At 40.7% G+C, this 27,932-nt stretch overlaps 1 protein-coding gene across 5 annotated transcripts in view; it reads left to right on the forward strand.

Annotated features, from left to right (window-relative positions):
• CTNNA2 (catenin alpha 2) overlaps window positions 1-27,932 on the forward strand; it is a 1,323,879-nt gene that overhangs the window by 1,023,531 nt on the left and 272,416 nt on the right. For all 5 annotated transcript variants that reach the window (XM_043917729.1, XM_043917730.1, XM_043917731.1 and 2 more), the window contains one exon: window positions 4,476-4,556. In XM_043917729.1, coding sequence (XP_043773664.1) covers window positions 4,476-4,556 — 81 coding nt within the window. The remainder of the gene's footprint in view (window positions 1-4,475; window positions 4,557-27,932) is intronic.

Consider the following 27,932-nt stretch of genomic DNA (forward strand, 5'->3'; position numbering starts at 1 on the left):
TTTTGGGCTCCTCCATTTCCTGGGACCTGTCACTCATGTCTGCTCCCTCCGTTGGACAGATGATAACTCTGGAGTGTAGAGAAGTTGCCACATCACCTACGTAGTTGTTGGCACAGAGTGCTTACGACTGCTTTTCGTTTCCTTCTTATTCAGCAAAGACAGGGAGTAAATGGATGAAGACCACACACTTTGGTTTAATTACTAGGCAATGGTGTCAAAATGAACATGGAGATCTCCCTTCACTTCAATTTGTTAAACTATTTTTAGTTTATAGAGCCTGGAGGGTTAGGGAGGGAGAGTTGGGTAAGGCTTCTGGTTGATTCCCTGGAAACTAGAATTTGCTCATGATGACCAAATCTTTAGTTATTTAAAAATAAATCCATGGACCTACTATGCAAAAGATATTCATCTGGAGTTTCTGCCCCTTATTTCCCCTCTTACAGTATCCCAGACTAATTTTAAAATGAACTGCCCCAAATATCCCTTCCTTAAACAGAAGAAACTTTTCCTTTAAGAATTCTAGTTTTTGGCAAGGTTTTTCATATATTATCTGCCATAGTAGAGGAAGTCAAAGTCCAGGTGATCTAAAAATAGTTTCTGTGTATTTTCCAAAGCAACACTTTCATTTTTTTCCCCCACAGTAGAAATACTTTCCTAATTACCCTGAATACTATTAATGCCTTTTATTGTTTCCAGCACACTGACACCATGATTGATTGTCCTGCTAGCCCAGTCAAGAAGACAGGGCATATATCATGCTATCCATTGTGCTTATGAGAGAACTCAGACATAAAAAATGAGCAAGTCTTTAGTCCACGATCACAGAACCAATGACAAAGGACTGACACTGTGAAGCAAGAGTCTTTTTTGTTTGTTTATTTGGCCTCTCTCAGTGATCAGCTTCTTGTCCAATTTAGGTTGCTAATTCAAAAGTATTTCTACTTGGGGTCATGACAGAGCCCAGGAGAGTATGGAGTGATGGGCTACTGTCCCCAGTTTCTATGTAAATCTGAGCATTGAGGGATTATTATCCTTGTTCCAATGCTGGTAACATTTAAAGAAATCAGTGCTAACAAAGGGCCAGCAAATGGATGAGTTCAGCCGTGGCCCCCATTCCCTAAGTTCCAGTCTTGCCTTTACCATTCTCTAGCTGCTCTAAACCAAGAAAACAAATATGGCATCCAAGTCAACTGCAGTTTTTGAATTGTCTTCAGCCAAAGATTTGAAAGTTGGAGATGCTAAATTGTGAATATTATACAAAGACTCTCAACCGCACAAAGGTGGGAATGCTAATGTCCCTGGAATCCTCTGAGCTTGCAGATCAAACTATAGTTTGCTATAATCACCCTATAAGGAAGCTCTTATAAAAATAACTTGTCTTCATGGTAGTCAAACCAATCCCTTCACATGGTAGAGAAAAGGCTGGCCATTCCACCCACCATTCTCCTAGTACCTGCCTTGCTATTTCTTGTCCTGGTGCTGCTTTGACCTTGCCTCTTTCCTATCTGGGCTTCCCTGGTGGCTCAGACGGTAAAGAATCTGCCTGCGATGCCAAAGACCTGGATTTGATCCCTGGTTTGAAAGATCCCCTGGAGAAGGGAATGGCTACAGACTCCAGTATTGTTGCCTGGAGAATCCCATGGACAGAGGAGTTTTCCTATTCAGATTTTGCCCAAGACTTAAAGTCAGCCTAAATCTTCCCATCTCTCTGTGATATTACTTGACTTCCCAAATGCAGCATTTTCTTCTGAGCATCTCATTTAGCCCTGTAGGGAGCTAGTCTTTCTGCATAGTTGTTAGTGTTGTTGGTCTCACGTTGGGATCACTCATTGGATTAGAAGCTTCTCGAGTGTAAGGATGTTACTCGCTTTTTGTGTGTCCCCCCCCACCACCTCCACAGTGACCAACACGGTGCCTTACACCTTAGGAACATGTGCTATATAGTTAGTTGTACGTTATTGATGCCACGTAGAATATGGACTTCCACGTTGCCCATCTATGCACAAAATGTGTGTCTGTAACCACCCTACTTACAATCTTAAACATCTCTATTACCCCTGGCAATAGAGTTGCTGGATTTAGCACATAAAATTACAGAACACCCAGTTAAATTTGAAGCTTAGGTAAATAATGACATTTTTAAAAGCATAAATAAATCCTCTAATTTGCTAAGATTTAAAATTTAAAAATGTTATCTGACCTGTACTTACACAGGGCACCTCACTGGCCTCACCCGAATCCTGGTCCTGTCAGAGCTTGGCTTTATTTCAAATTCTGATATTTGTTCAACGCTGACTTTTTGGCATTAATTTTGAGTTTCTAAAGTATTGCATTAAATTATTATTTACCTTAATTCCTAAGTTCTTTGATGACCTCTTCCTCTTTATACCTGAGGCAAGTGCCTCACTTCCCTCACCCCTGTCCAGGTCTGGTCTAATCTTTATGGTTTCCTTTGTGAAACAGTGATAAGGTTATGTCACCAGCAGAATGCAGTGAACCCAGGGTCTGACATAGTGTTTATTCAGTGATTATTTTATGTATTCTGTCTTATGTATTACGTATTCTGTCTTGACATTTATTTTTACATTGGAAAGTTTAGTCATCTGGTCTGCTTCTCTCATAGCCACATTTAACTCACAATTGTTCAGTTTTCAAAGTAAATTCTTAATTACTCTCATGCATGGGAAAGGCTTAAGAAATCTGTGGTTCCAGAATGATCGTGGTCCAGACCTCCATAAAAGTGCCTGTATTTTGAAGGCAAACATCCTATTTGCAAGGACCAAACCAAAGAGAAAAGAAGCGGTTTTGGCTACCAAGTTAGTGTCTCGCCTAACTTCACCAGGCACTGAAGTTATAACCCCCTGCCTTCAGATGATAAAGCAGCACATTGTTCTTCTCCATATACTTTTGTTTCTTTGGAGCTAATTTTATGCTGATATTTCAGAATTGTAAACATTAGTCAGTTTCTTTTAAGCTCTTTCTACTTATAAAACTTCAGAGTGTACATCTGAGAGGTCAGCATTTGAGTTCAAGGAGTGGAGAATGGTGATGGGAATTTGTAGAATTGTTAAATAATTAAAAAGGCATACATATGCCCTGGTTTGGGCTTTTTCATGAAAATGCTATAGGATTACACATCAACCAACCATTCGTTCAGAGGAAAAAGAATTAATTAAGCAAGTTGTAGAAAAGAGTAACTGATTTAATTCTGTTGTTCAGTCACTAAATAATGTCTGACCTTTGCAACCCCGTGAACTGCAGCATACTAGGCTCCTGGTCTTTCACTATCTCCTGGAGCTTGCTCAAATTCATGTCCAAAATCTAGGTATATGTGAGTCGGATGTTTATGTTTCAGCCTTGCACATCCAGGATCTTGCCAATGAAAGAGAACATCTAGAAATCTGTCAGATGCTAATTTCTATAGATCCTCAAAACATATCCTGTGAGGCACAATTTATGACCTGGGGTCTCATTTCATCATACACATAAGTTGCTGCAGAGACCTGCATGGTTTTACAGAGACTGAGTATAAACAGGAATTGGCCTACCACTGGGACCATAAATCAATTTGTAAGGTGTTTGACTAATGTTTAGATAATTTAATAGATTTGACAAAGATTTGGGGGACTATTTTCTCTTCAAAGGAAGATAATGCCATCCATAAAGTTATGCAGACCTTTTTATCCATGGGAGTGTTGTTGCTACTGTGGTCTTAAAAAGAATGGAGATTCTGTTTGGTTTGGTTTGTGTTACTACAGAAATGAAAAATTCTACAAAAAAAAGCAAGGGAGGGGGAGGAATAGAAACTAGTTAAACTTCCAAACTTCCTGTGAATAATTTATCAAATACCATTACTATTATCTTTTGCTTTTGCCTCTGTTTGTTATAGTCATAAGGGAAATTTTCCTTCTGGCCTCAAGCTGTGGGTTCCTTTTTATCATGTTTAGCATTCCAGTGCATGGCAGAACAGAGATTAAAACACTATGTTTTCTACTAAAGCACCTCTTTTGATTTTGATACAGAAATTACAAAAAGACTTGTGATACATTAGTATAAAATTCTGATTATTCTTTTTCTAGTTTTGCTTTATTATCTCAATAGTCTTCTATTCAGAAGAAATATATAATGAGAAAAAAAACCCACTGGTATTTGAAGGTAATAATAAAAACATCCTTGTATCTACTTAATTGTTGAATGTCTGGAGAAAGAAAACATAGATCTGCATGGAGTTGAATACAGACATATGTGTAACCATCTTGAGAATGTATTGATTTTCATCAACTTTTAATCTTTATTTCAGAGAGATTAACTTTAGAGATCAAGTTATATTAACTGGGTATTGAAAAGAATCCTTTTTTTTTTTTAAATGGCTTGGACTCTACAATTCAAGTGTGTTTCTTAATTTTTTTTAAACCTTTAATGTCACTAACATTGAATTTTTCTAAATCTGAAATTATTATTTTTTTTCTTAATAGACTGGAAGAAAAGAAAAAGGAGATCCTCTAAACATTGCAATTGATAAGATGACCAAGAAAACAAGAGATCTAAGGAGACAGGTACTGTTTTGCTTTATAAGTGCCTGGTAGTAATACTTAGTGGTGGTTTCTAAGAATGTCCTTTTTCAGACCTAATACTTAGCTTGCTGTTCTTTATAATATTTACATATACACAGAAACTTTTCATCAACAAATCAGTCTGCTGAGCAAGCAGATGTAACAGGTGCAATGGTGGTGATGAAAACAACCCCTAAGTCAGGAGCGGCAGACAGTGAGGGGAAACCCTCTCACTGACCAGACACAATCTTCCTAGGTGGAGAGTTGACAAATTCTCTGCCCTTTACATATAGTCTTCAGTTTTTCAGACCTAGGCATGTGAAGAACCAGTCTGTAATTTCTGCTAGTTCTTACTAAAACTCCCAAGGCAATCAATGAATAAACAAAAGTGCCAATGGTTACCGTGAAACACAACTCTTAATCTGATGGGCTAATTAAGGTCTCTGACTCAGTGTATTTCCTTGGGGACATAAATCTAGGGGAAAATTTGCTTATCAGATGGTTGTTTGGGAAGCAGGGAAACCAGGCAAGGAAAGGTAGCTGGATGATTTAAATGGTTAAGGGCATCATTAGCCTGAAGGGTCCATGTTGGGGGAGGGGTAAGGAATCTCTAGTCAGGGCCCCTTTTCATTTTGAAAGTGCTACATGAACACAAGTACCCGTTTCTAGTACATCTTATTTTCCACGTTGCTATGGTGAGCTCCACTTCCCCTGTAGTGTTCTTTTTATGGAAGAAATGGTACCATCCATTAAGGAACTCCTTCATGATTTCTGCCTCAGAGGCCTTATCTCTTGCTGATGGCTTCTACATATATCCATCTCATTCATTAAGTGTTGGTCATCGGGGACCAGCCTCTGCTCTGGGGCAACACCTGCTTTACTTTCTGCATCCGTGAAAGCTGAACTGTCAGGGCTACATCAGCTGTCAATAAGACTCATCCCTGCAGCATGTCAAGTAGAAAGATTAGCAAGCTGTCTGGGCAAGAATGGCCAAGGAGCATCTTTAAAAATGGTTTGAAGGAGAGGAAGACACTGCTTCAAATCACTGTGGTGGAGCTTTTCTGGGCTATTTTCAGGTTATCACCAGAAAGTACAGACACACTGATCTGGTGTTCTCTAGAAGGTACAACAATTAGTTCTAAAATATGAAGACTCTAGTTTGAATGCCCAGCTAATAAGCTCTTTGAAAGTGAAAGTATTAGTCTCTCAGTCATGTCTGACTCTTTGTAACCCCAATGGACCCACTAGGACCCACCAGGCACCTCTGTCCATGGAATTCTCTAGGCAAGAATACTGGAATGGGTAACTCTTCCCTTCTCCAGGGGATCTTTCCTGACCCAGGGATCGAATCCTGGTCTCCTGCATTGCAGATTGATTCTTTACCATCTGGACCACCAGAGAAGCCCAATAAACCTTTAGAGGAAAGCATTTCTTTTTATTTTACTTTGAAATAAGGGAGAATAAAGCATTGTCTTCTTAGGCATTAGAAGGTAATATTAAGAGAGAGTATGACCAGGTATGCTTCTCCTTGCCCTCTTAGACTATCTTTCCATACAAAGTCCCCATCTGATATGAAATGATATTGGTAGTAAGAATTGGGATTGGGGATGGTAGACAACAGTGAGTCAGGTGTCTGGAGCTCAGGGTTTTATTTCTAGCTCTGCCACTCAACTGACCTTATGACTGTGGATCCTTCATCTCTTGGATCCTACATCTCTTACCTGTAAAGTAAGTTTGGCATCTGCCAAACTAGGTCTGTAAACTCTTTGAATGAGTCCATTTATTTCCTCTGACCGAAGTCCTAATGCCTGATACTCACAGATTTTAAAATCAATGGGAAGGGAACAGGCATCTTCTCTAGGGTTTACCTTTGGCTGGATTGTCAACCAGGCTTCCCAGGTGGTGCTAATGGTAAAGAACCCACCTGCCTTGTAGGAGATATAAGATATATGGGTTCGATCCCTGGGTTGGGATGATCTCCTGGAGGAGTGTATGGCAACCCACTCCAGGATTCTTTTGCCTGTATTTTGCCAGTATTCTTGACAAAGGAGTCCGGAAGGGCTTATAGTCCATAGTGTCACAAAGAGTCGGATGCAACCAAAGCAACTTAGCACACAGGCATACAGGTTGTCAACCAGGCAAAATTCATGGAATGAGTCTTCTTACTTCCCCCTCTAGGTCTTAATAGGGACCATTATTTTGCATTCTGGAGCCAACACCTAAGTTCTCTGCACTCATGGCCTGTCACAGGAATTTTTTTGTCTTACTGGGAAGGAATGGATACAGTAGTTTTTACCTTGATGCTACAATCCTCAGAAAAGTGTTGACTCGTTTTAGCTTTGGACAGCAGTGAAATTTGAAGATGGACTTCATGGTACAGGAATGTTAAATGCTTTGGTGACAAGATCTTTGAAGAGCTTCCTTTATCATGGCATTAGAAGGAATATGTCGTGCCCTGAAATCATTCCATGTATAACACTTTTTTTTTTTTTCTGCTCACCTTTCCCAGAAATTGAGAAGACTAAGGGTGAGAGAGAGTTGTTTTATGATAATCACAACAGTTATGGCATAATGTCACACCACATCCCTGAATTTGGCTCAAACAGCCTTCTCTTCCCCAGTATGCCTTTCTAGAACTAAGATGGTCTCCATCTGTCAGTTCTATCCCAATCCATATGTTGGAATATTTTAATCTCTTTTCCCCATCTCTTCTGTTTCTCCATGTACACCTGTACTGGTACAAAACCTTTCCTGAGCTGAACAGAAGCTACCTAGCATTTCTGCAGATAGAACATGCAAGGAATCTGATTAGCTTGGCTCAGATAGATGTTCAATTTAGATGTGGGTAGCTAGTTAATTGGAGAAGGCGATGGCACCCCACTCCAGTACTCTTGCCTGGAAAATCCCATGGACAGAGGAGCCTGGTAGGCTGCAGTCCATGGGGTCGCTAAGAGTCGGACACGACTGGGTGACTTCACTTTCACTTTTCACTTTCATGCGCTGGAAAAGGAAATGGCAACCCACTCCAGTACTCTTGCCTGGAGAATCCCAGGGACGGGGGAGCCTGGTGGGCTGCCATCTATGGGGTCGCACAGTTGGACATGACTGCGGTGACTTAGCAGCAGCAGCAGCAGCTGGTTAATGAGATGAACAAAATTTGACCTGAGTCTCTAATATGTGATGCCCAGGGCCTCCCTGGTGGCTCAAATAGGAAAAAATCTGCCGCAATGCAGGAGATAAGGGTTCAATTCCTGGGACGGGAATGTCCCCTGGAGAAGGGAATGGCAATCCCCTCTGATATTCTTGACTGGAGAATTCCAGGGACAGATCCTGGTGGGATATATATAGTCCATGGGGTTGCAAAGAGTTAGACACGACTGAGCGACTAAACATACACACAGTGAATGATAGTGGTTCAGATGAAAACTGAAACATTTTCTGCTTCTTCAAATGTGGACAGGCCTTTGTTAGAAAAGATTCTAAGTGAAAACCCTCAGCGATCCAACTCTAGTTCCCTGTAAACTTATATTCTTTAAAATATTTAGAGAAATAAAATCACAAGCTGAAATCAGAGAAAAATATTTCTGATCACTTTTATAAGTTCTTACCCTTTGGGCCTCCTCTCTTTTCCTCATAGCCCCAAGGTTGGGCAGTGTTCTTCAGAAGGTGACCCTGGGCTTGTAAAGTTCTAATCACCAAATTAAAAAGAAATAAAGTCGATTATGATCATTATCTTGGGCTTGCCTAATGAAAGAAAGTGGACTTAAATTTGTAGACATGTGAAAAAAAAAATCCAGTAATTGAATAAAAAGGATTTCTGTTTTAAGTAGAATTTTCTAGTAAGTAGAGCTCTTTTTTTTTTTTTTTTCCAGGCAGTATGTCCCAAGGAACTAGAGAGTCATAAATTGTGAGAAAGGTTGCAGGAACCCAAGGGCGTTATTTTAACTGATTGGCATGGATCCATCTTGCCAATTAACCTCAAGAGAGTGGGCAGTGGTAGAACAGAATCCTTTTAGGAGTATTTTGTTTGGAGTTAAAAATGGATTTAGGGGAATATAACTGCCAGCTTTAAGCATTATGTTTTAATTTTAGAGCTGTGGGCACAGTATGCCCCACGTCTGAGCTATTGTCACTGCTGTGTTTCTGGAATCAGCCCATTACAAAAACAAAAGCTTTTGGCCGAGTCCCTGCTTGAGTACCTAGTAGCCCACATGGTCCATTTATCCCATAGAGAGGGCCCAGTTGGTGTCTGCCAGCTGCTCCTCATGCCCCCCTTCTATATGCCACCTGTGAACTATTCTAGGCATGGCCTCTTGGTTTTCCTTACACTTACAGTGATGTTGGTTTATCCTGATTGTTATTTTGGTCCTTGTGTTAGTCTTTCTCTCCCCCCAAGTTGATAAGCAAATCGAAACTCAAATGTTTTCCTATGAGAAGCTAATAAATAGTAATCATAACATGTTAGTGTGTTGCTAAAGTCAGCAGCTCTCTCTTATTCCTCAAACCAATCAATGGCCTAATTCTTATTCCATCACCCTTAATAGACATCACAATAATTCCAGCAATGAGATGCAGTGTCAAATTGAGAAAAGTGTCAATTTTGCTGTCACAATCAAAACATGTATAGAATGCTTTTACACTGGAATGCAAACTTAATAGAATGGGTTATACAACAAAGGATTAAAAACAAATGAGCAAAACTTGTCACTGGATGGTTTGTTAAAGGTCAATTTATCAACACCCTGCCTCCAGATAGGACTTCAGAAAAAGCTCACTAGATTAATAAGAAATAACTACAGCTGAAGATTCCTCAGCTGTCCCTTTTGTGGCCCAGTTCCTTATGTAAGAACTGTGGCTAAAGGTGGGCAGTCATCAGCCCAAGTTTGTAAAATCATTGTCCATGAAAATGTAAACTAAATTATAGCTGACATTATGGAGTCCTTACATTGTGCCAGGCAGTGTTCGAAGTTCTTTCTATAAATGGACTGTATTTAATCCTCATTCAGCTCTATGAGATAAAACAGGCTGTCATCATGCCCATTTTACAGATGAGGACATGAAACCAGGTAGTAAACCCATGGTGACACCAAGTGGGGATGCCTGGAGGTCCCTGTCCAGGCAGTCTGGCTATGGGGTTTTGGCTTTTAGACCTTCCCCATCCTAGCAATCCAAAGAACCAGCAGATGCAGCTGGGTCCCCCATATGCTATTCTCCTCTGGGAGAGGCAGTGGGGAAGAAAGATGTTTCACATAATATGTAGAGATGCTTTGTGATTTTCAACAGCGCCTTTAGTACTATGGGGTTGGGAATGGCTGAAGAAATAATGAAAGTATTAGTCGCTCAGTCATTGTGACCCTGTGGACGCCACTGCCAGGCTCCTCTGTCCATGGAATTCTCTAGGCAAGAATACTGGAGTGGGTAGCCATTCCCTTCTCCAGGGGATCTTCCTGACCCAGGGATTGAACCCAGGTCCCCTGCATTGCAGGCAGATTCTTTACTGTCTGAGCCACCACAGTGGGTGACATATATGTAATTCAGACAGAAAAAACATCTGTGGTGCATATCGAAAATAGGGTTCTAGTTTGTGATAGGATATCATCTCTCAGGTCTCCAGCTGTTATGGTTCACTGGATCTTTTTAAAAACTGCTATTATGTTTAGGTAGCTGGCTTCTCAAAGCATGAATTATAGACTTTTCAAAACATTTACAGAAGAAAGGAATTTTAAGGCATTCAATTCTTTTTCTCACATCTGTTCATGATGGGGCCAATTATTTTTAGATTCATTGTAAGAAAACATTTTGAAATCATTTATTTCCAGACTTGAAGCTGTTTTTCCTCATAAGGATTTGAGGCTATCTATATGGCTACAGTTTAAAAATTATGAAACAAATATTGATTTCTTCCAAACCTTAAGGTTTATGTTCTTCACACTGAAAACCTATGTCAGAGCTAATAATCCTGGTCAGATTGCCTTGCTTCTATAAAAATGTAGAGACCAGAAAATGATCATACAGCAATTGGTGTTTGAAATACAGAACATAAGCAATTCTGGGACAGTTGAACACAAATGGCATCAGAAACACCAAAATCAGAATCAAAGAGACCAGAAAGAGAAGGGCAGAGGAAGGGGAGGGCTCATGAGCACTCTGAAAGGCCGCCTCTGGACAAGCCCTTTAATCACAGGTTGTATACTCAAGCTCTCTCTAATTTAGGAAAATCCCATTACAGCAGCCCTGAATGTCAGGCCACTATGTACTTATTTGTATCCTGGAAAACACTCATTAGGCCGGGTTCAAGGTACATGATTTTATCTGTTGCAAATAGTTCTTAAAATATCACTATCGGCAATCTCTTCCCTTATAAAGACCCTGTTCAAATCATGGAGTAGGTTAACTGACTCCTGTGAGCCAGCATGTGGTTGATGGGTCACACATGAATACAGTCTTGGGGAGGATGCCAAGCTTGACCTCTTTCTCACCAGTGAGTCCAGATCACAGGAAGAGTCCAATAGCTTGATCAATGTCGATTAATCAAATAACACACGGTGCAGAGGAATCTGTAACACATGCATGAATAGGAAACTGCTCAATTAAGTGGAAGCTTTGACTACTGACTTATTCGCTTCTGTTGATTTCTTCATGCCCCAGAAATCAAGGAAAAGTTAGATGGAGAAGGATACATAGCATTGCCTGAGTCTCGAAACATTCAAGAGAATGTGTGCTTTTGGTTTTATCTTGGACACCTGCTGTTCTAGGCAATAAGAGTGCCAGGAAAAAAAATTTTTTTAAGCTGAATTTTATTTTTAATTAAAATTTTTTTCATTTATTTTTGGCTGCACTGGGTCTTTGTCACTGTTCAGGTTTTCTCTAGGTGCGGGGTGTGGGCTTCTCATTGCAGTGGCTTCTCTTGTTGGGGAGCATGGGCTCTGGGGTGCATGGGCTTGTGGGTTCCATGGTTGTGGTACACAGGCGTAGTTGCCTGCAGTATGTGGAATCTTTCCCAACCAGAGATCAAACCCATGTCCCCTATCCTAGCAGGTGAATTCTTTACCACTGGACCACTGGGAAATCTCCTAGGCAGAATCTTAATACTGAAGATCCACTATAGGATTATAAAAAAAATTCTATCATATTTTCCAGGATGAAATACCTAAGCAGGAAAATTTGGAAAATTTTCAAAAATGGTGGTTCAAATAAGGATTTTTCTTTTTCTTTCTTTCTTTTTTTTTTTTTTTTTAAAGAATGTCCTTTAAGCTTACCAAAACATTTCAGAACACCAAACCTGACTGAGTGAGGTTGGTCCATATATATTGTTGGAAGCTATGTGTAGGCTGAGGTTTTCTATCCAAAACAGACACTAAAAGGGAGATAATTTTCAAATGTGTTCTGCAAGAGCTTGCCACTATGGCCTGTATTGAGCTCTTTGGAGAGCTGATGATAGCCGCTAATCGCCTTGATTCTGACAATGTATTTAGTGGATATTTGCAGCCAGCTTTTGGTCAAATATATCTTGTTCCATTTGACCCCTCCTTGCTGAGGTCACCTTTTATTACTTAAAATGGCTTCTTGCATTCTTTTCTCAGGGGAAATTTCCATCAGGACAGCTGATTTTTTTAATCTTCCTATTTCCCAAGGGGGCTGGATAAATCTGAGATTTGGAAAGTGAATCATCTTCCTGTAGGCTCTGCCTCTCCTGCTGGTGGAAGCCCTGGTTTGCTGTAGGATCTGAGTACTTTGTCCCTTCCTGGCTCCGAGGGATATCACAGAGGATGGCTGAGGGAATTCACCATTGCTCTTTGCTTGGGCAGGAAATTGTGATGAATGATGCTGAAAACTCAGCCTGTGTGCACTGGTGCTGAATAAGTCTTGGAGACAGAGCTTTGAGTGAAGTAGAAAAAAATAGCTTTGTTCCTTTGTCAGGCAAAGGGGGACACAGCGAGCTCCTGCCCTCAAAAAACTGTGTCCCAAACTGTGGTATTTGGTGAGGAGTTTTATATCAATAGTTCAAGGTCAGGGCTGCTGATAAGGATCAAGGTGTGTGCCGGGCCTGAGTTTCTTTAATTTGGCCTCAGATGGTCTCCTGATGAGCTTCTGTGGTTCTCAAGGTTACCAATTGTGGCCTTCTCTCTGGAATGAAGAATGCTCATCAAGTAGGTAACATCTTCTATTTGCTGGGGATTTTACTTCTGTAGAAGAGCTCAAAGATATTGTTATGTATGTCTCTTGAGGTGGAACCAGGATCCTGCCCCAAGGCTGCACTATTGTTTTGATTGTTCCTCCCTTGTCTGCATTCTTATCCCTTCTCTTTTTAGCAGCAGTTTGAAATTACCATTGAAAAAACAAACAAACAAACAAAAAAAAACCTCTCTTGCTTTTTCAATGAAAAAAACAAGAGAGTTCCAGAAAAACATCTGCTTCTGCTATGTTGGCTACACCAAAGCCTTTGACTGTGTGGATCACAACAAACTGTGGAAAATTCTTAAAGAGATAGGAATACCAGACCACCTGACCTGCCTCCTGGGAAATCTGTATGCAGGTCAAGAAGCAACAGTTAGAACTGGACATGGAACAACAGACTGGTTTCAAATAGGGAAAGGAGTAGGTCAAGGCTGTATATTGTCACCTTGCTTATTTAACTTATACGCAGAGTACATCATGAGAAATGCTGAGCTGGATGAAGCACAAGCTGAAATCAAGATTGCTAGCAGAAATATCAATAACCTCAGATATGCAGATGATACCACCCTTATGGCAGAAAGCAAAGAACTAAAGAGCCTCTTGATGAAAGTGAAAGAGGAGAGTGAAAAAGTTGGCTTAAAATTCAACATCGAGAAAACTATGATCATGGCATCTGGTCCCATCACTTCATGGGAAATAGATGGGGAAACAATGACAGACTTTTTTATTTTTTTTGGGCTCCAAAACCACTGCAGATGGTAACTGCAGCCAGGAAATTAAAAGACACTTGCTCCTTGGAAGAAAAGTTATGACCAACCTAGACAGCATATTAAAAAGCAGAGACATTGCTTTGCCAACAAAGGTCCGTCTAGTCAAAGCTATGGTTTTTCCAATAGTCATGTATGGATGTAAGAGTTGGACTATAAAGAAAGCTGAGCGCCGAAGAATTGATGCTTTTGAACTGTGGTGTTGGAGAAGTCACTTGTACTGCAAAGAGATCCAACCTGTCCATCCTAAATGAAATCAGTCCTGAATATTCATTGGAAGGACTGATGCTGAAGCTGAAACTCCAATATTTTGGCCACCTGATGTGAAGACCTGGCTCGTTGGAAAAGACCCTGATGCTGGGCAATATTAAAGGCAGGAGGAGAAGGGGACGACAGAGGATGAGATGGTTGGATGGCATCACTGACTCTATGGACATGAGTTTGAGTAGGCTGTGGGAGTTGGTGATGGACAGGAAGACCTGGAGTGCTGCAGTCCATGGGGTCGCAAAGAGTTGGACACAACTGAGCGACTGAACTGAACTGAACTGAACTGAACTGAACTTGCCATTGGAACTCAGGGAAGGTCTTAGAGGCTGAAGCCTAAACAAGAAACAGGGGACACAGAAAGACTTCTGAGCCCAGGAGCCCCAATAGAGTCCTGCACAATTTCACGAAGGTGATGTTGGTTGTAATATTCATCTATTTACTTTTTATGGTCTTAACCAATCTTTGTCTTCCTTCTTTTCTGAATGAAATTTCCAGTATACCTTAAAACTAAATCCTTACCCTTCCTCCATCCTATTTAACTGTGTGCTCCTCACTATGATCAACTTTTCAAGAAGGTTCTTGCCTTGTGCAATTTCTTCCATTATCTTTCCCTAAATCCCCATCAGTCATTTAGTTGAGTTGATTCCACCTCCTAACTGTGTTTTGAGTGCACTCCTTCCTCTCCATTACCATTGGCACTGCTTAGCTGCTTTTCAAAAAATGACTGTCACAGCCTCATTACCAGTGACTTGACCCCAGGCTCCCTGCCTTCAACTAAGTGTAGCTCCAGCAATCTTTTCGGCCAGTCTTCCCACATCTTCATTGCTTTGCACTTGATGTTACTTCTGCCTAGAATGCCCCTTTCCTTCATTTATCTTCTTTTTCCAGGAAAATTCATAATTTTTCCAAATGCCCTCCCTCCCTCTTTTTTTTTTTCCTTTTAGGAAAATTTGCAATTTTTCCTACAAAGCTTACCTTAAATGTCACCTGATCATCACAACTTTATTCAATTCTTATAAACAGGATTTATCCAGTAGGCTCCTAAAGCATTTTCAAATACCTTTGTTATGACACTTTTTGCTGTAGATTTAAATTGTTTATGTGTTTTTGCCTATGCCCATGACCTAATATTCTTTGTTTCCTCAAGGCATATCTTAGTGCCCAAAATAATGTAAGTTGCCACCACACAAGTGATGAAAGGATGGAAAATCTGTGTTCAGCCAAACTAGAAATATCGCAATTATCAACTTTCCTCTGTTCTAAACTCTCATGTCTTTGGTTCTGTTGTTTGAAGAGCAAGATTTGTTAACTGAAAAAGTCCATTTTTTCTGTGATAATGGCTTTCTCCATTTTAAGAGAGAGTTTCTATGCTTTAACCCAGATATTTCCTATTGCTGGGCTGACTTTAGAAAAGTTCAGCTTAAGAACCTGCCAAAATGCAGATACCAGGTATCTCCTGTTTTTCGAAAGTCTGTTTATGCCTTTTATGAAAAACTTAATGTTAGTTTCTGTTTTTGCTAGCTGAAAGGAATCTGAAGGATTTTTGCTCTTACAAAGAAAGGTGAAGGTAAAGATCTGTCCAGCATTTTACAGCCAGCTCTTACACAGGCAGTGGGCGCTGGAAGCGGCAAGAGTAGCGCCGCCAAGCTCCTTCCCTGGGAACGACACTCAGCATCTCAGCAGGCAGCCACCAAAGCTTTGAACTGTGTGTGTGAGCATTTGTGCTTTTTTCTTGATGTACTTTGTGCATTCATTGGTAAGAGACCTCATGTAGGGGTCCTTTAATGGACCGGAACCTTGTGGTACGGAGTCAACGATAAGAAAGTGAAAGAGAGAGAGAGAGAGAGAAAGAGAGAGAGAGAAAGAGAGAGAGACAAAAAAGACCCGGGGACCTAAGCTCTGGTGGAGCAAAGGTGCTTTAATGATTTTCCTATGAGTATATATAGGCTGTGGTACAAGAAACTTCTTTCGGGAATGATAGAGATCAGAAAACCAAACGTACAGCAACCATTACCAAGGGGACAAGGGGTAATGTTAGTCACAAGGTCAGGACACAATCCATATATCAAGAAAGGGGAACGAGACTAAGCAGTTTTGTCCTAAAGAGAATGTTTACTTTAGACCCAAGCCGGCCTCACACAATGACCTCAGTCCCTGGGAGCAGCGTGCTGTTCCGCTTGAAGAGGGACAAAGGACTCATGAGAGACAGCACGTAGGAATCTTCCCGTCAAACATTCCCTGACACCTCATAAGGTGATTGCTTCTTCAGTCTACAGCATATCAGCTTACAAAAGGTTTCATAGCATCTGTACTTTCGGATAGTGAGAGAAACCCGTATATGGCCCCATCTTGAGATTCTAATTTCATAATAGCAGTGGCAACTTAACTGCTATATTGCATTAAGCTTTCCAGATTATTGTGATGTTCTGGCAAGTTTGAATTCCACTGCTTTTGTTTCTGGTGGGGGGAACTTTTATGTTTCACCATCGTTCTTTGGAAGATTTACTTGAAGATTCGTGAAGCCCAGCAACCGGTCTCCATTTGGCATCTTCTAGACATCACCACTTCATAGATACAATACCTGTTTTGAGGGATGGAGGATACACACTTGAGCCTCTTCTTCCCGTGGGCCAGGATTACAAATGGATGGTCTGATTGTTCACTGTGCTGTGTTGAAGGGCTTGGCAAGATCTGTGCTTTCTGGGGCAGGTCCAGGAGGAGGGGGAGAGGAATGAGGCAGTAGTAGCCTATGGCACATAATTTCAGGAAGAACCAAAAAACTAAGTAATGAAGATAAATAATATTTTTATGCAGTATTTTAGAAAATTGAAATTAATGCAAAAAAAATTCATGATGAGTAACTTACCAACATTGTAAATTAACACAGTATCAGTAATAGGGCAGTACTGAGCTTTACTGAAACCTGAAGCAAAAGAAAAAACCAGCAATACTGATCTTGTTTTTATTTACAGTGTTGCTATTTTATGATGGGTGACTCTCCTTAGTCTTGGCTCTGCTCCAGAGCTTCTAGCTCTTAATGTCTTTACTGCACCTGCTATATGAGAAAGTTTCCCCCCAAAGTCTCAAAGTCAGGTGGTTTTCTTTTTTTTCCCTACGTTAGTGGCAAAAGGGCTGACTTTTAAGTTTTACGATGAGATGACACCTTGGACTCCAGATCTGAAGACTTATTTGAATTGTGGTGTCTTTTAGCTTGCCTTGCTCCAAATGCATTTTTTTTTTTGATGTTTATCACCGTGACATGACGTTTTTTTGTTTTTTGTTTTTTGTTTTTTTAAATGACACTCTGAAGTGCTTCAGAGAAAATGGAGAGCATTTTAATACTGCTGATTTACTTTTTCAGGTCTACAGTAATTTCCTTACTGCCTAATTATATGGCTCAGCTTAATTTACTCTACACATAATGTTTACTGATGCACATATGGTGCCACATTTCAGGAAACTGTACCCAAAACAGGTATTTTTGTCAGACTGGAGCATGGAAAATTTCCTTCGTGTACAGAAAAACAGCTCAGAAATTGAATCATCTGAACAAAGAATGTCCCTCAATGAAAGGAAGAGAAATCACACCCATCTTTAACTTCAGAAAGAAGGATACAGTCACTTTAAATGCTTATTTTAAAAGTTGAATGATGATTATATGTGTATAAAGATTTATAGTTACCCCCAGAATCAAAGGAAGGTAGGAGAAGGGGAAAAGGAGTGACAGGAAAGAAAAGCAGTAGTGTCTTCTGGGCTTATTTCTCAACCAGCTTTTCTCTTTGAAGAAAAAAAAGATGGATTCATGGGGGTCATGGACTCATAAACTCTTAGAAGTAGAAGGGACCTCTGAGATCTTTTCTAAGGGCAGAATTTCTTCCTTCAGCATCCTAAGACCCCCTGCAACAGCTTCTGCTTTAGAAATGGGAGATTATCCCTTTACCCAGCATCTGGTACAATTACTGGGCAATTTTAGTAGCTAGCAAATTGAATTAAGATCCGTGATTTTGTAATTATCAAATTGTTGGGTTTGTGCTGCAAAACTTTTTTTTTTTCTACTTTGTCTAAGCTTAAGGCCCAAATAAAAATTTCAGTGAAAGACTTCCCTGATGGTTCAGTGGCTAAGACTTCACACTCCCAATGCAGATGCCCCGGATTCTATCCTTGGTTAAGGAACTAGATCCCACATGCCAGATCTAAGAGTTTGCATGCCATCACGAAAGGATCCCGCATGTTGCAGTGAAGATTGAAGAAGTTTCCATGTGCTGCAGCTAAGACCTGGTGTAGACACGCAAATAAATAAATATAAATAAAAAATTAAAAAACACATAATTTGTATCCTGTAAAGGCGGGGTGGGGGGAACTTCAGTAAAGAACTCTATTTAAATAGAGTTCCAAAAACCTACAAATTAGTGACTATCATTACACATGAATTTGTGGCATCACAGACACGTGGCTTGCCTTTCTGTAGTTCTGAGTGCTAGGAGTGTTTAGGCTTAGAAACCGGGCAGCTGCTGCTATCCTGTCATTGAGAGCTGAAGTACCCGACTCTTCTACCACTTGATCCATTGCTCCTGTTTCTACCTGGGTGTAAATGAAGGTCAGAAAAGCAAAGTTGAACCCACTGAAACTGTTGGACATTTGTTTTAGCAAATGTCCATTCTCTCTTTGATATGTTATAATTTGATTCTAAAATCTGTCATTATCAATAAAATCTGTCGTTATCAAAAAGATTTTATTTTTACAGAGTAGCATTTTGAAATTCTGACAATGAGCTTACATTTCTTACCAATATAAAGCTGGCAAGTTAGTGAATCCAAGTGAGCTAATTCTGAAGCCTGTCCTTTTAATGACTGCAGTTATTCAAGTTGATACACTTTGGACTTATTTTATAGCTTTTATCAAAATTCCATTAGTGGGAAGGCTATAAGGTAAATATCAATTCATAATGTCTTGAGATCCTCAATAATAATCAAAATAATAGCCTTCCTGTTTAACATCCATGGTTTTTTTTTTTTTCTTCCTTAAACCACCCATATCTGTGGCCAACCCCATGCAAGACACTGAACCATGAAAGAGATTTTGATAATTACTTTTCTAATTAATCATAAGGGGGAAAAGTAAAGGACTTTTATCTTAGCTGGAGTGGGGGATGGCTGATTAAATGCAGACAGAGAGACTAGCCAACTTGCCTGGTATATTCAGTAAGAAAAAGATGGATGAATTTTTGCCCCAGTGTTCCAGGATCAGAGAAGAACCATTTGTCCTGAGGACTTTGGTGACAGGAGGGGATTTTCCATCTGATCCAACCATAAGTGCTTGTCAGAAGTCTCGGTGGATAACCAATCTCAGCCCCCTCTTCTTTCATTCCAGTTTCTTGTTTTTTTTCAGGAGTGCATCAATCCTGTTAACTCTAAAGGGCAGGGCTTCTATGAGTGAACCAATCCTGTTAACTCTTAAGGGCAGGACTTCTATATCTTTATTTGATTCCTTCAATTTCAGTGAAGATCAAATTTCAGTTTTTAAATAGCTGCAGTCAGAGTTGCAGCTACTTGAAGAGGGTGACAGAGAAGTTGAAGAACACCTTTGGTTAAGGCGAGCTGGGCGGTCTGGGCACTGACCGTGGGTGAGGGAGGGCTCAGAGTCCCCCTGCAGGGGCAAGGAAGAAGGCAGCCCTAACCATGCCTGACTGAGCAGATTTCCCTCAGCTCCTCCTTTGAAATCTGAAGGCTTAGATCAGTGTGGCCCTGAGGCTATATCCATAGATGCCAGAATAACCGGTGAGAGTAGATCCCTTGTGACTTTCATTGTGTCTGTATATTACCATAGCAACAAGCTTGCCTCATGCTCTTTAGGTGCATTCTCTGTGTATTTGTCCAGTCTGTGGAAGGACTCTCAATATTTTTTGCCAAATTAGGAGGAAATAATCAGGACTTGGAGTCCAGCCCAGGTCAGAACACCTATATTGAGCAGGCTGGGCAACCCAACCAGATACCCTTCTAGTTCACAGAATTTTTAGGAAAAGTCAACAGCTTCTGCTTTTACATCTAACCATTCCTCTTTGTTCTTTGCCTTGAAGCTTCTACTAGAAAAGGAATTGCTTAGGAACCACTGAGATAAACTATGTTTTCTAGCTGAGTGTGAGGCAAAGAGAATAAAAGTCATCTTGGTCAAGTAAAGCAGTCAGACAGGACCCTTGGGGTTTCTTGAGATCATCTCTAGTCTTCTCAATTTTCTTCCTATGTGGGTAACTGCTGCATCCTGAAGGTGCTAGGTTCTAAGTAAAGAGTGGGTGAAAGGACCTTGAAATAGCCTGGGATTTGAAGTAGTGAAGCAACAGGGTGACATGGACAGGGTGATAGGGTTGCAAGACTTAAAGTCCGCAGATGAAACTATATAAATCAGGTGCCTGCAAATCTGTAGCCCAAATCTGCCCTTGTGCCTGTTTTGAAAATAAGTTGTACTGTTAGTTTTTGTTCTATGATGGCAGAGTTGAGTAGTTGTGGCAGAGACCAACTGGCTGCAAAAACTAAATCATATATTGTCTGGCGTTTTATAGGAAAAGTAGAGCAGCCCATGTTCTAGAAGTAAGGATCTACTTGAAATGAAATAAATACCGTGTAAGAGTCCAGGTCTTCTGTAAAACTGAAGGATCTAAAATCTGACTGTCACCTGCATTTCCCTGAACAGTAATAGCGCCAGTCATGTTATGGGATTTCCACAGACTTAGAAATGTGGAGTCATCATTAGGCCTCTGTCTGAAATGAATCCCCTCGAGGAAAAATTTAGCAGCTGTTGGAAATGCACCACTGTGCAATAGTTACAGACAGGGAGTGAAAAATTATAGCATATGGTGGCAGAACTTGGGACAGAGAGGTTAGTCCAGAGGTACACGGTTATCTACAGTTGGAATAGAGTTGGGGAGCATGGGGAAAGGGTTTCTGTTTTAAAAAATGTAATGGGCTCTTAATGACCAAGAATGGTCACAAGCTTTAGAAGTTCATTTACAAGTGACATCTGCACTAACAGTAAGTGCTCATCATCCACCTTCCCTAATCCAACAGCATCTTATCCCCCCAAGTTTCCCATTCTGCTCAAGTGAAGAGTCACTCATCTGATACTCAGAGTGCGAACTGATTAGTTTTCCATAGGGTCCTGCCAGAGTCTCTTGTTTTTACAATGGGGATTCTTCTGAGACCCAGAAAACTTGTGATGTAATGGGGAGTGGCCAGAAATATGGAAGTATGGGGCCAGATGACTCTGTCTGGTACAAATCCTGTCACACTGTGGCAGGTGTGTAGAACTGACTCCACCAGGAAGAAAGATGGCTTTAGAGAGGTGTTCTCCTCTGCATCTTATTCCTCATACATTTTAAAATAAGCTACTGCTAATATGCTCTCAAACCATTCATTCCATGCTTGTTTCTCCCAACTGACAATGCAGTTGGGGTTGTTGTTTGCTGTTGTTTAGTTGCTAAGTTGTGTCCCATTCTGCGACCCCATGGACTCTAGCCCACCAGGCTCCTCTGTCCATGAGATTTCCCAGGAGAGAATATTGGACTGAGTTGCCATTTCTTTCTCCAATGCAGCTACATGGCGAGTGGGGGTGACAAATCTTTCTTTAAGAAATATTTCATAAGCTTCCTAAGGGTCCTTGCTAGAGTTAACTTATCTGATATAACTCTATTTATTTATTTTTTGTCTGTGCTGGGTCTTCATTGCTGTGTATGAGCTTTCTCTAGTTGCAATGAGTAGGGGTTACTCTCTAGTTGTGGAGCAAGGTCTTCTAATTGCAGTGGCTTCTAATTGTAGTGGATTCTCTCTAAGGCACGTGGGTTTCAGTAGTTGCAGTTCTCAGGCTCTAAAGTGCAGGCTCAGTGATTGTGGCACATGGGCTTAGTTGACCTGTGACATGTGAGATCTTCCTGGGGATCAAACTCGTGTCCCCTGCATTGTCAGGTGAATTCTTAACCACTGGACCACCAGGGAAATCCTGACATAACTTTTGACTCTCTTACATTGGGTTCAAACAGTTTATGCTCATTCAAAATACCGGTTAATCAGTGGCAGATAATAGATACTCAGAATGAAATATCCAGGTGTCTAAACATAGATCTTTTGTGGTAAACAGTGCCTGAGAGGATACAATGCTGGGGATGAGTGACTGACTCGATGTGGGAGTGAAGGATGGACTAAAGAATCATCTTTATCCAATTGTGATTTGTGAATTTGAACAGCCAGATTTATAAACACTTGGACCTTAAGTAAAATAGCACTAATCTTGGAACTGGAAGACCTGACTGTGGCATTTTCTATATGTAACCAGTGGACCATCCCTTTCCTCATTTATGCAACAAAGAAAATGATGCTGGCTGTGCAAACTACATCTTTCACCCTTACTGTGACATTATAAAGAAAGTCAAATGAAATAATGTCTAGGAAAGTTCTCTGCAAGCTATAAAAATGAACATGCACAGGATTAATATTAAGGGCAATAAGCAGGCAGAGACTGAAGAGGCCTTTGGAATACACAGAAGAATCAATCTGCTTTTTAGTGTGGGTTTAGGGCTCTGACCAAGGTGCTTATCCTCCAAATACCTTTTTCACCTTCCCCTATGCTACCTAAAATTCCATGCTTTTGAAGTGCCAAATCTTCTGGGCTAACAAACTGGATATTTGAAAGTATGACTGTTCTGACAGAGAGGTGGAGAAGTCCTGGGAGGACCTTTCTAAGTGAGAAAAAGAAGTCTGTTAACATAATATAAGAAAATTGACAAATTTGAACTTGTTTACAGTGTTCCCTAGGTCAACACACTGAACAGTAGGCACTCCTGCTTGCCTCTGAGAAGCATCATTTATGAGGCCAGTCAAGTATATGAGCTCAAGTTGATCACTGTAGCTTTATTAGTAGCTAGAAATTGAAATAGTCGAGGGGATTTTAGCAATGAGTAAGTGTTGATGGTTTGTCTTATTTTTCTTTGTGTCCCTGGTCAAACATAGTGCTTTGCATACTATACCTGGAACTCTTCAATTCTCAGAGAAGGACTAAATGAGTGAACACCAGTTATTGAGTAGAGAGAGTAGAATAAAAAGGGATAAAACATATTTTTCTCTCTGAACTTCTTACTGTTCTTGCAGTAACTTCCCTGCCTCCTTTGAGCTAATTGCATTACTGTGTGCTTAGTCACGAAGTCGTGTCCAACTCTGTGATCCCGTGGACTGTAGCCCGCCAGGCTTCTCCATCCAAGGGGACTCTCCAGGCAAGAACACTGGTGTGGGTGGCCATGCCTTCCTCCAGGGGAATCTTCCCAACCCAGGGATCAAACCCAGATCTCCCACAGAGGATGGATTCTTTACTGTCTGAGACACCAGGGAAGCCCAAGAATACTGGAGTGAGTAGCCTATCCCTTCTCCAGGGGATCTTCCTGAGCCAGGAATCCAACCTGGGTCTCCTGCATTGCAGGCAGATTCTTTACCAGCTGAGCTACCAGGGAAGCCCAATTGCATTACTACCTACCCCATTTTATTTTTGTGCATTTACTCTCATTTCTCTTATTTGGTGTAATGTTTAAATATCTTTAATACTAATATGGCTTTGTGCAGATTTTTCTTTATGGATACTTTTTCCCCTGTGAGATCAGAAAAAGATATTGAAGTGAGTAACTGAAGACAAATTAAATGCCTATGTCTCTGCAACATTATTGAAAATAGTCAAAACATGGAAACAACCTAAGTGTCCATCAACAGATCAATAAATAAAGAATATGTGAGACATAGATATAGATGCAGATATAGATATGGCTTCCCACGTGGCACTAGTGGTAAAGAACCTGCCTTCCAATGCTGGAGATGTAAGAGATGCAGGTTTGATCCTTGGGTCAGGAAGATCCTCGAGAAAGACACAGCAACCCTCTCCAGTATTCTTGCCTGGAGAATCCCATAGACAGAGGAGCCTGGAGGGCTACGGTTCATAGGGTCTCAAAGAGTCGGACATGACTGAAGCGACTTACCACATGCACACACATATATATAATACATGTACATAATGTAATATTATTTAACCACGAGAAAGAAGGAAATTCTGCCATTCGTGACAACATGGATGAGCCTTAAGTGCATTCTGCTAAGTGACATAAGCCAAACAGAGAAAGACAAACACTTCACCGTATCACTTATATGTGGAATATTAAAGAAAAAAGTCATAAATATGGTGAATAGAAAAGTGGTAGCAAGAATGAGGGAATGGGGAGAAGTTGGTAAATGGGTACAAACTTTAAGCTATGAGATGAATAAGGTCTGAGTTCAATTCAGTTCAGTTCAGTCGCTCAGTCATGTCGGACTCTGCAATCCCATGAACCTCAGCATGCCAGGCCTCCTTGTCCATCACCAACTCCCGGAGTTTACCGAAACCCATGTCCATTGAGTTGGTGATTCCATCCAACCATCTCATCCTCTGTCATCCCCTTCTCATCCTGCCTTCAATCTTTCCCAGCATCAGGGTCTTTTCAAATAAGTTAGCTCTTTGTATCAGGTAGCCAAAGTATTGGAATTTCAGCTTCAACATCAGTTCAGTTCAGTAACTCAGTCGTGCCCGACTCTTTGCGACCCCATGAATCGCAGCACACCAGGCCTCCCTGTCCATCACAGACTCCTGGAGTTTACTCAGACTCATGCCCATTGAGTCGGTGATGCCATCCAGCCATCTCATCCTCTGTCATCCCCTTCTCCTCCTGCCCCCAATCCCTCCAAGCATCAAGGTCTTTTCCAATGAGTCAGCTCTTCCCATGAGGTGGCCAAAGTATTGGAGTTTCAGCTTCAGCATCAGTCCTTCCAAAGAACACCCAGGCCTGATCTCCTTCAGGATGGACTGGTTGGATCTCCTCGCAGTCCAAGGGACTCTCAAGACTCTTCTCCAACACCACAGTTCAAAAGCATCAATTTTTTGGCGCTCAGCTTTCTTCACAGTCCAACTCTCACATCCATACATGACCACTGGAAAAACCATAGACTTGACCAGATGGACCTTTGTTGGCAAAGTAATGTCTCTGCTTTTTAATATGCTATCTAGGTTGGACATAACTTTCCTTCCAAGGAGTAAGCGTCTTTTAATTTCATGGCTGCAGTCACCATCTGCAGTGATTTTGGAGCCCCCAAAAAATGAAGTCTGACACTGTTTCCACTGTTTCCCCATCTATTTCCCATGAAGTGATGGGACCAGATGCCATCATCTTAGTTTTCTGAATGTTGAGCTTTAAGCCAACTTTTTCACTCTCCTCTTTCACTTTCATCAAGAGGCGCTTTAGTTCCTATTCACTTTCTGCCATAAGGGTGGTGTCATCTGCATATCTGAGGTTATTGATATTTCTCCCGGCAATCTTAATTCCAGTTTGTGCTTCTTCCAGTCCAGCGTTTCTCATGATGTACTCTGCATATAAGTTAAATAATCAGGGTGACAATAGACAGCCTTGACGTACTCCTTTTCCTATTTGGAACCAGTCTGTTGTCCCATGTCCAGTTCTAACTGTTGCTTCCTGACCTGCATACAGGTTTCTCAAGAGGCAGGTCAGGTGGTCTGGTATGCCCATCTCCTTCAGAATTTTCCACAGTTTATTGTGATCCACACAGTTGAAGGCTTTGGTGTAGTCAATAAAGCAGAAATAGATGTTTTTCTGGAACTCTCTTGCTTTTTCGATGATCCAGCGGATATTGGCAAATTGATCTCTGGTTTCTCTGCCTTTTCCAAAACCAGCTTGAACATCTAGAAGTTCTCGGTTCATGTGTTGCTGAAGCCTGGCTTGGAGAATTTTGAGCATTACTTTACTAGCATGTGAGATGAGTGCAATTGTGAGGTAGTTTGAGCTTTTGGGATTGCCTTTCTTAGGGATTGGAATGAAAACGAACCTTTTCCAGTCCTGTGGCCACTGCTGAGTTTTCCAAATTTGCTGGCATATTGAGTACAGCACTTTCACAGCATCACCTTTCAGAATTTGAAATAGCTCAACTGGAATTCCATCATCTCCATTAGCTTTGTTTGTAGTGATGCTTTTTAAGGCCCACTTGACTTCACATTCCAAGATGTCTGGCTCTAGGTGAGTGATCACACCATTGCAATTATCTGGGTCCTGAAGTTTTTGTCCAGTTCTTCTGTGTATTCTTGCCGCCTCTTCTTAATATCTTCTGCTTCTGTTAGGTCCATACCATTTCTGTCCTTTATTGAGCCTATTTTTGCATGAAATGTTCCCTTGGTATCTCTAATTTTCTTGAAGAGATCTCTAGTCTTTCCCATTCTGTTGTTTTCCTCTATTTCTTTGCATTGATCGCTGAGGAAGGCTTTCTTATCTCTCCTGCCTATTCTTTGGAACTCTGCATTCAAATGGGAATATCTTTCCTTTTCTCCTTTGCTTTTTGCTTCTCTTCATTCCACAGCTATTTGTAAGGCCTCCTCAGACCACCATTTTGCCTTTTTGCATTTCTTTTCCATGGGGATGGTCTTGATCCCTGTCTCCTGTACAATGTCACGAACCTCCATCCATAGTTCATCAGGCTCTCTGTCTATCAGATCTAGTCCCTTAAATCTATTTCTCACTTCCACTGTATATTCATAAGGGATTTGATTTAGGTCATACATGAATGGTCCAGTGGTTATCCCTACTTTCTTCAGTTTAAGTCTGAATTTGGCAATAAGGAGTTCATGATCTGAGCCACAGTCAGTCCTTCGAATGAAAACCCAGGACTGATCTCCTTTAGGATGGACTGGTTGGATCTCCTTGCAGTCCAAGGGACTCTCAAGAGTCTTCTCCAACACCACAGTTCAAAAGCATCAATTCTTTGGTGCTCAGCCTTCTTTATAGTCCAATTCTCACATCCATACTTGACTACTGGAAAACCATAGCCTTGACTAGATGGACCTTTGTTGGCAAAGTAATGTCTCTGCTTTTTAATATGCTGTCTAGGTTGGAGAGGCTCATGTAAAACAAAGTGACTGTAGTTGATAACACTGTTGTGAAACTGAAATTTTCTAAGACAGTAGAATTTAAAGTTCTGACCAAAAAAGAAGTATGCTAGGTGATGGATATATTAATTAGTGAGGTGGGAGGAATCTTTTCACAGTGTATATGTATATCAAATCACCATGACGTACACTTCAAATATCTTAAAATTTTATTTCAAACTCAATTTTGTCTCAATAAAACTGAAATTAGAGAAAGAATGAATGTCTGTCCATTAAAAAGATTTGCAGAGATGTTCTTTCATTGGTTAGATTAAAATTGGGCTTAAAACCTTTAAAGTCTCATCCAAGTTTGAGCTTCTGTGATTCTTGTTGGCTGGGAGAGCCATTTTTTTCTTGAACTGTCTTCTTCAGAAAACTGTTTCATATTCATCAAATGGTTGCAGACTTTTAAACTTTGTGCAAAATATTTTTACTACATCTATTTGAAAGTGACCCAGTACACATCATGCATTCCTTATGGCCCGCCCTATAGGCGGACCATTTTGGTCATTTTAACAGTTTATTCTTCTTGTTGGGTCTTGTGAGTTAAACTCTGTCTTTTTATCACTCTGCCCTCTCATGAAAGTGAACTGTTAGAACAATTATGATACATCAACTGTTTTCCTTTGGTTTGTGGAAGAAAATGTACTTATTTACATTGATGAATAGCCCTAATTGGGTAAAATAGACTGGTAGTGCTGAGCTAATACCTTTAAATGTCTTGTCTTAGGCCATTAATATTCCCTTGTCACACATACATTTAAATAGTTGGAAGAAAGCCTTGTGTTCTTGACTCCTGTCAGACTTAAAGAATGATTTTGTCAAGTCATTCCTTTCTGCCCTAGTTGATTGATAGCTAAATTTTGGTCTTCTAGCTTATGTAAAAAATGTTAACTATGTCTTTCAGCTTGTAGGCAAGGACATTTAAACTATTCTAATAGTCAATTTACAGAGGAATTACATTGCTTGTTTACTAGAGGGGTCAAAGAATGTACCCCTATTCATCAGAGACACAATTCACAGGGCTCATGAGCTAATGAAGGCAGTATTTATGAGTCCCTGCACTTGCTGGATGATACCAAGTTCAAGGTGTCCCTGGCCCTGACTGCTTGGGACTCTGGCTCTCAGTTTTGGATGTGCCTATGCTCATGGACTGTGTATTTAGGATGACTATTATTTA

This window comes from Cervus elaphus, chromosome 11, assembly GCF_910594005.1.
Source record: "Cervus elaphus chromosome 11, mCerEla1.1, whole genome shotgun sequence".
NCBI classification, from domain to species: Eukaryota; Metazoa; Chordata; class Mammalia; order Artiodactyla; family Cervidae; genus Cervus; species Cervus elaphus.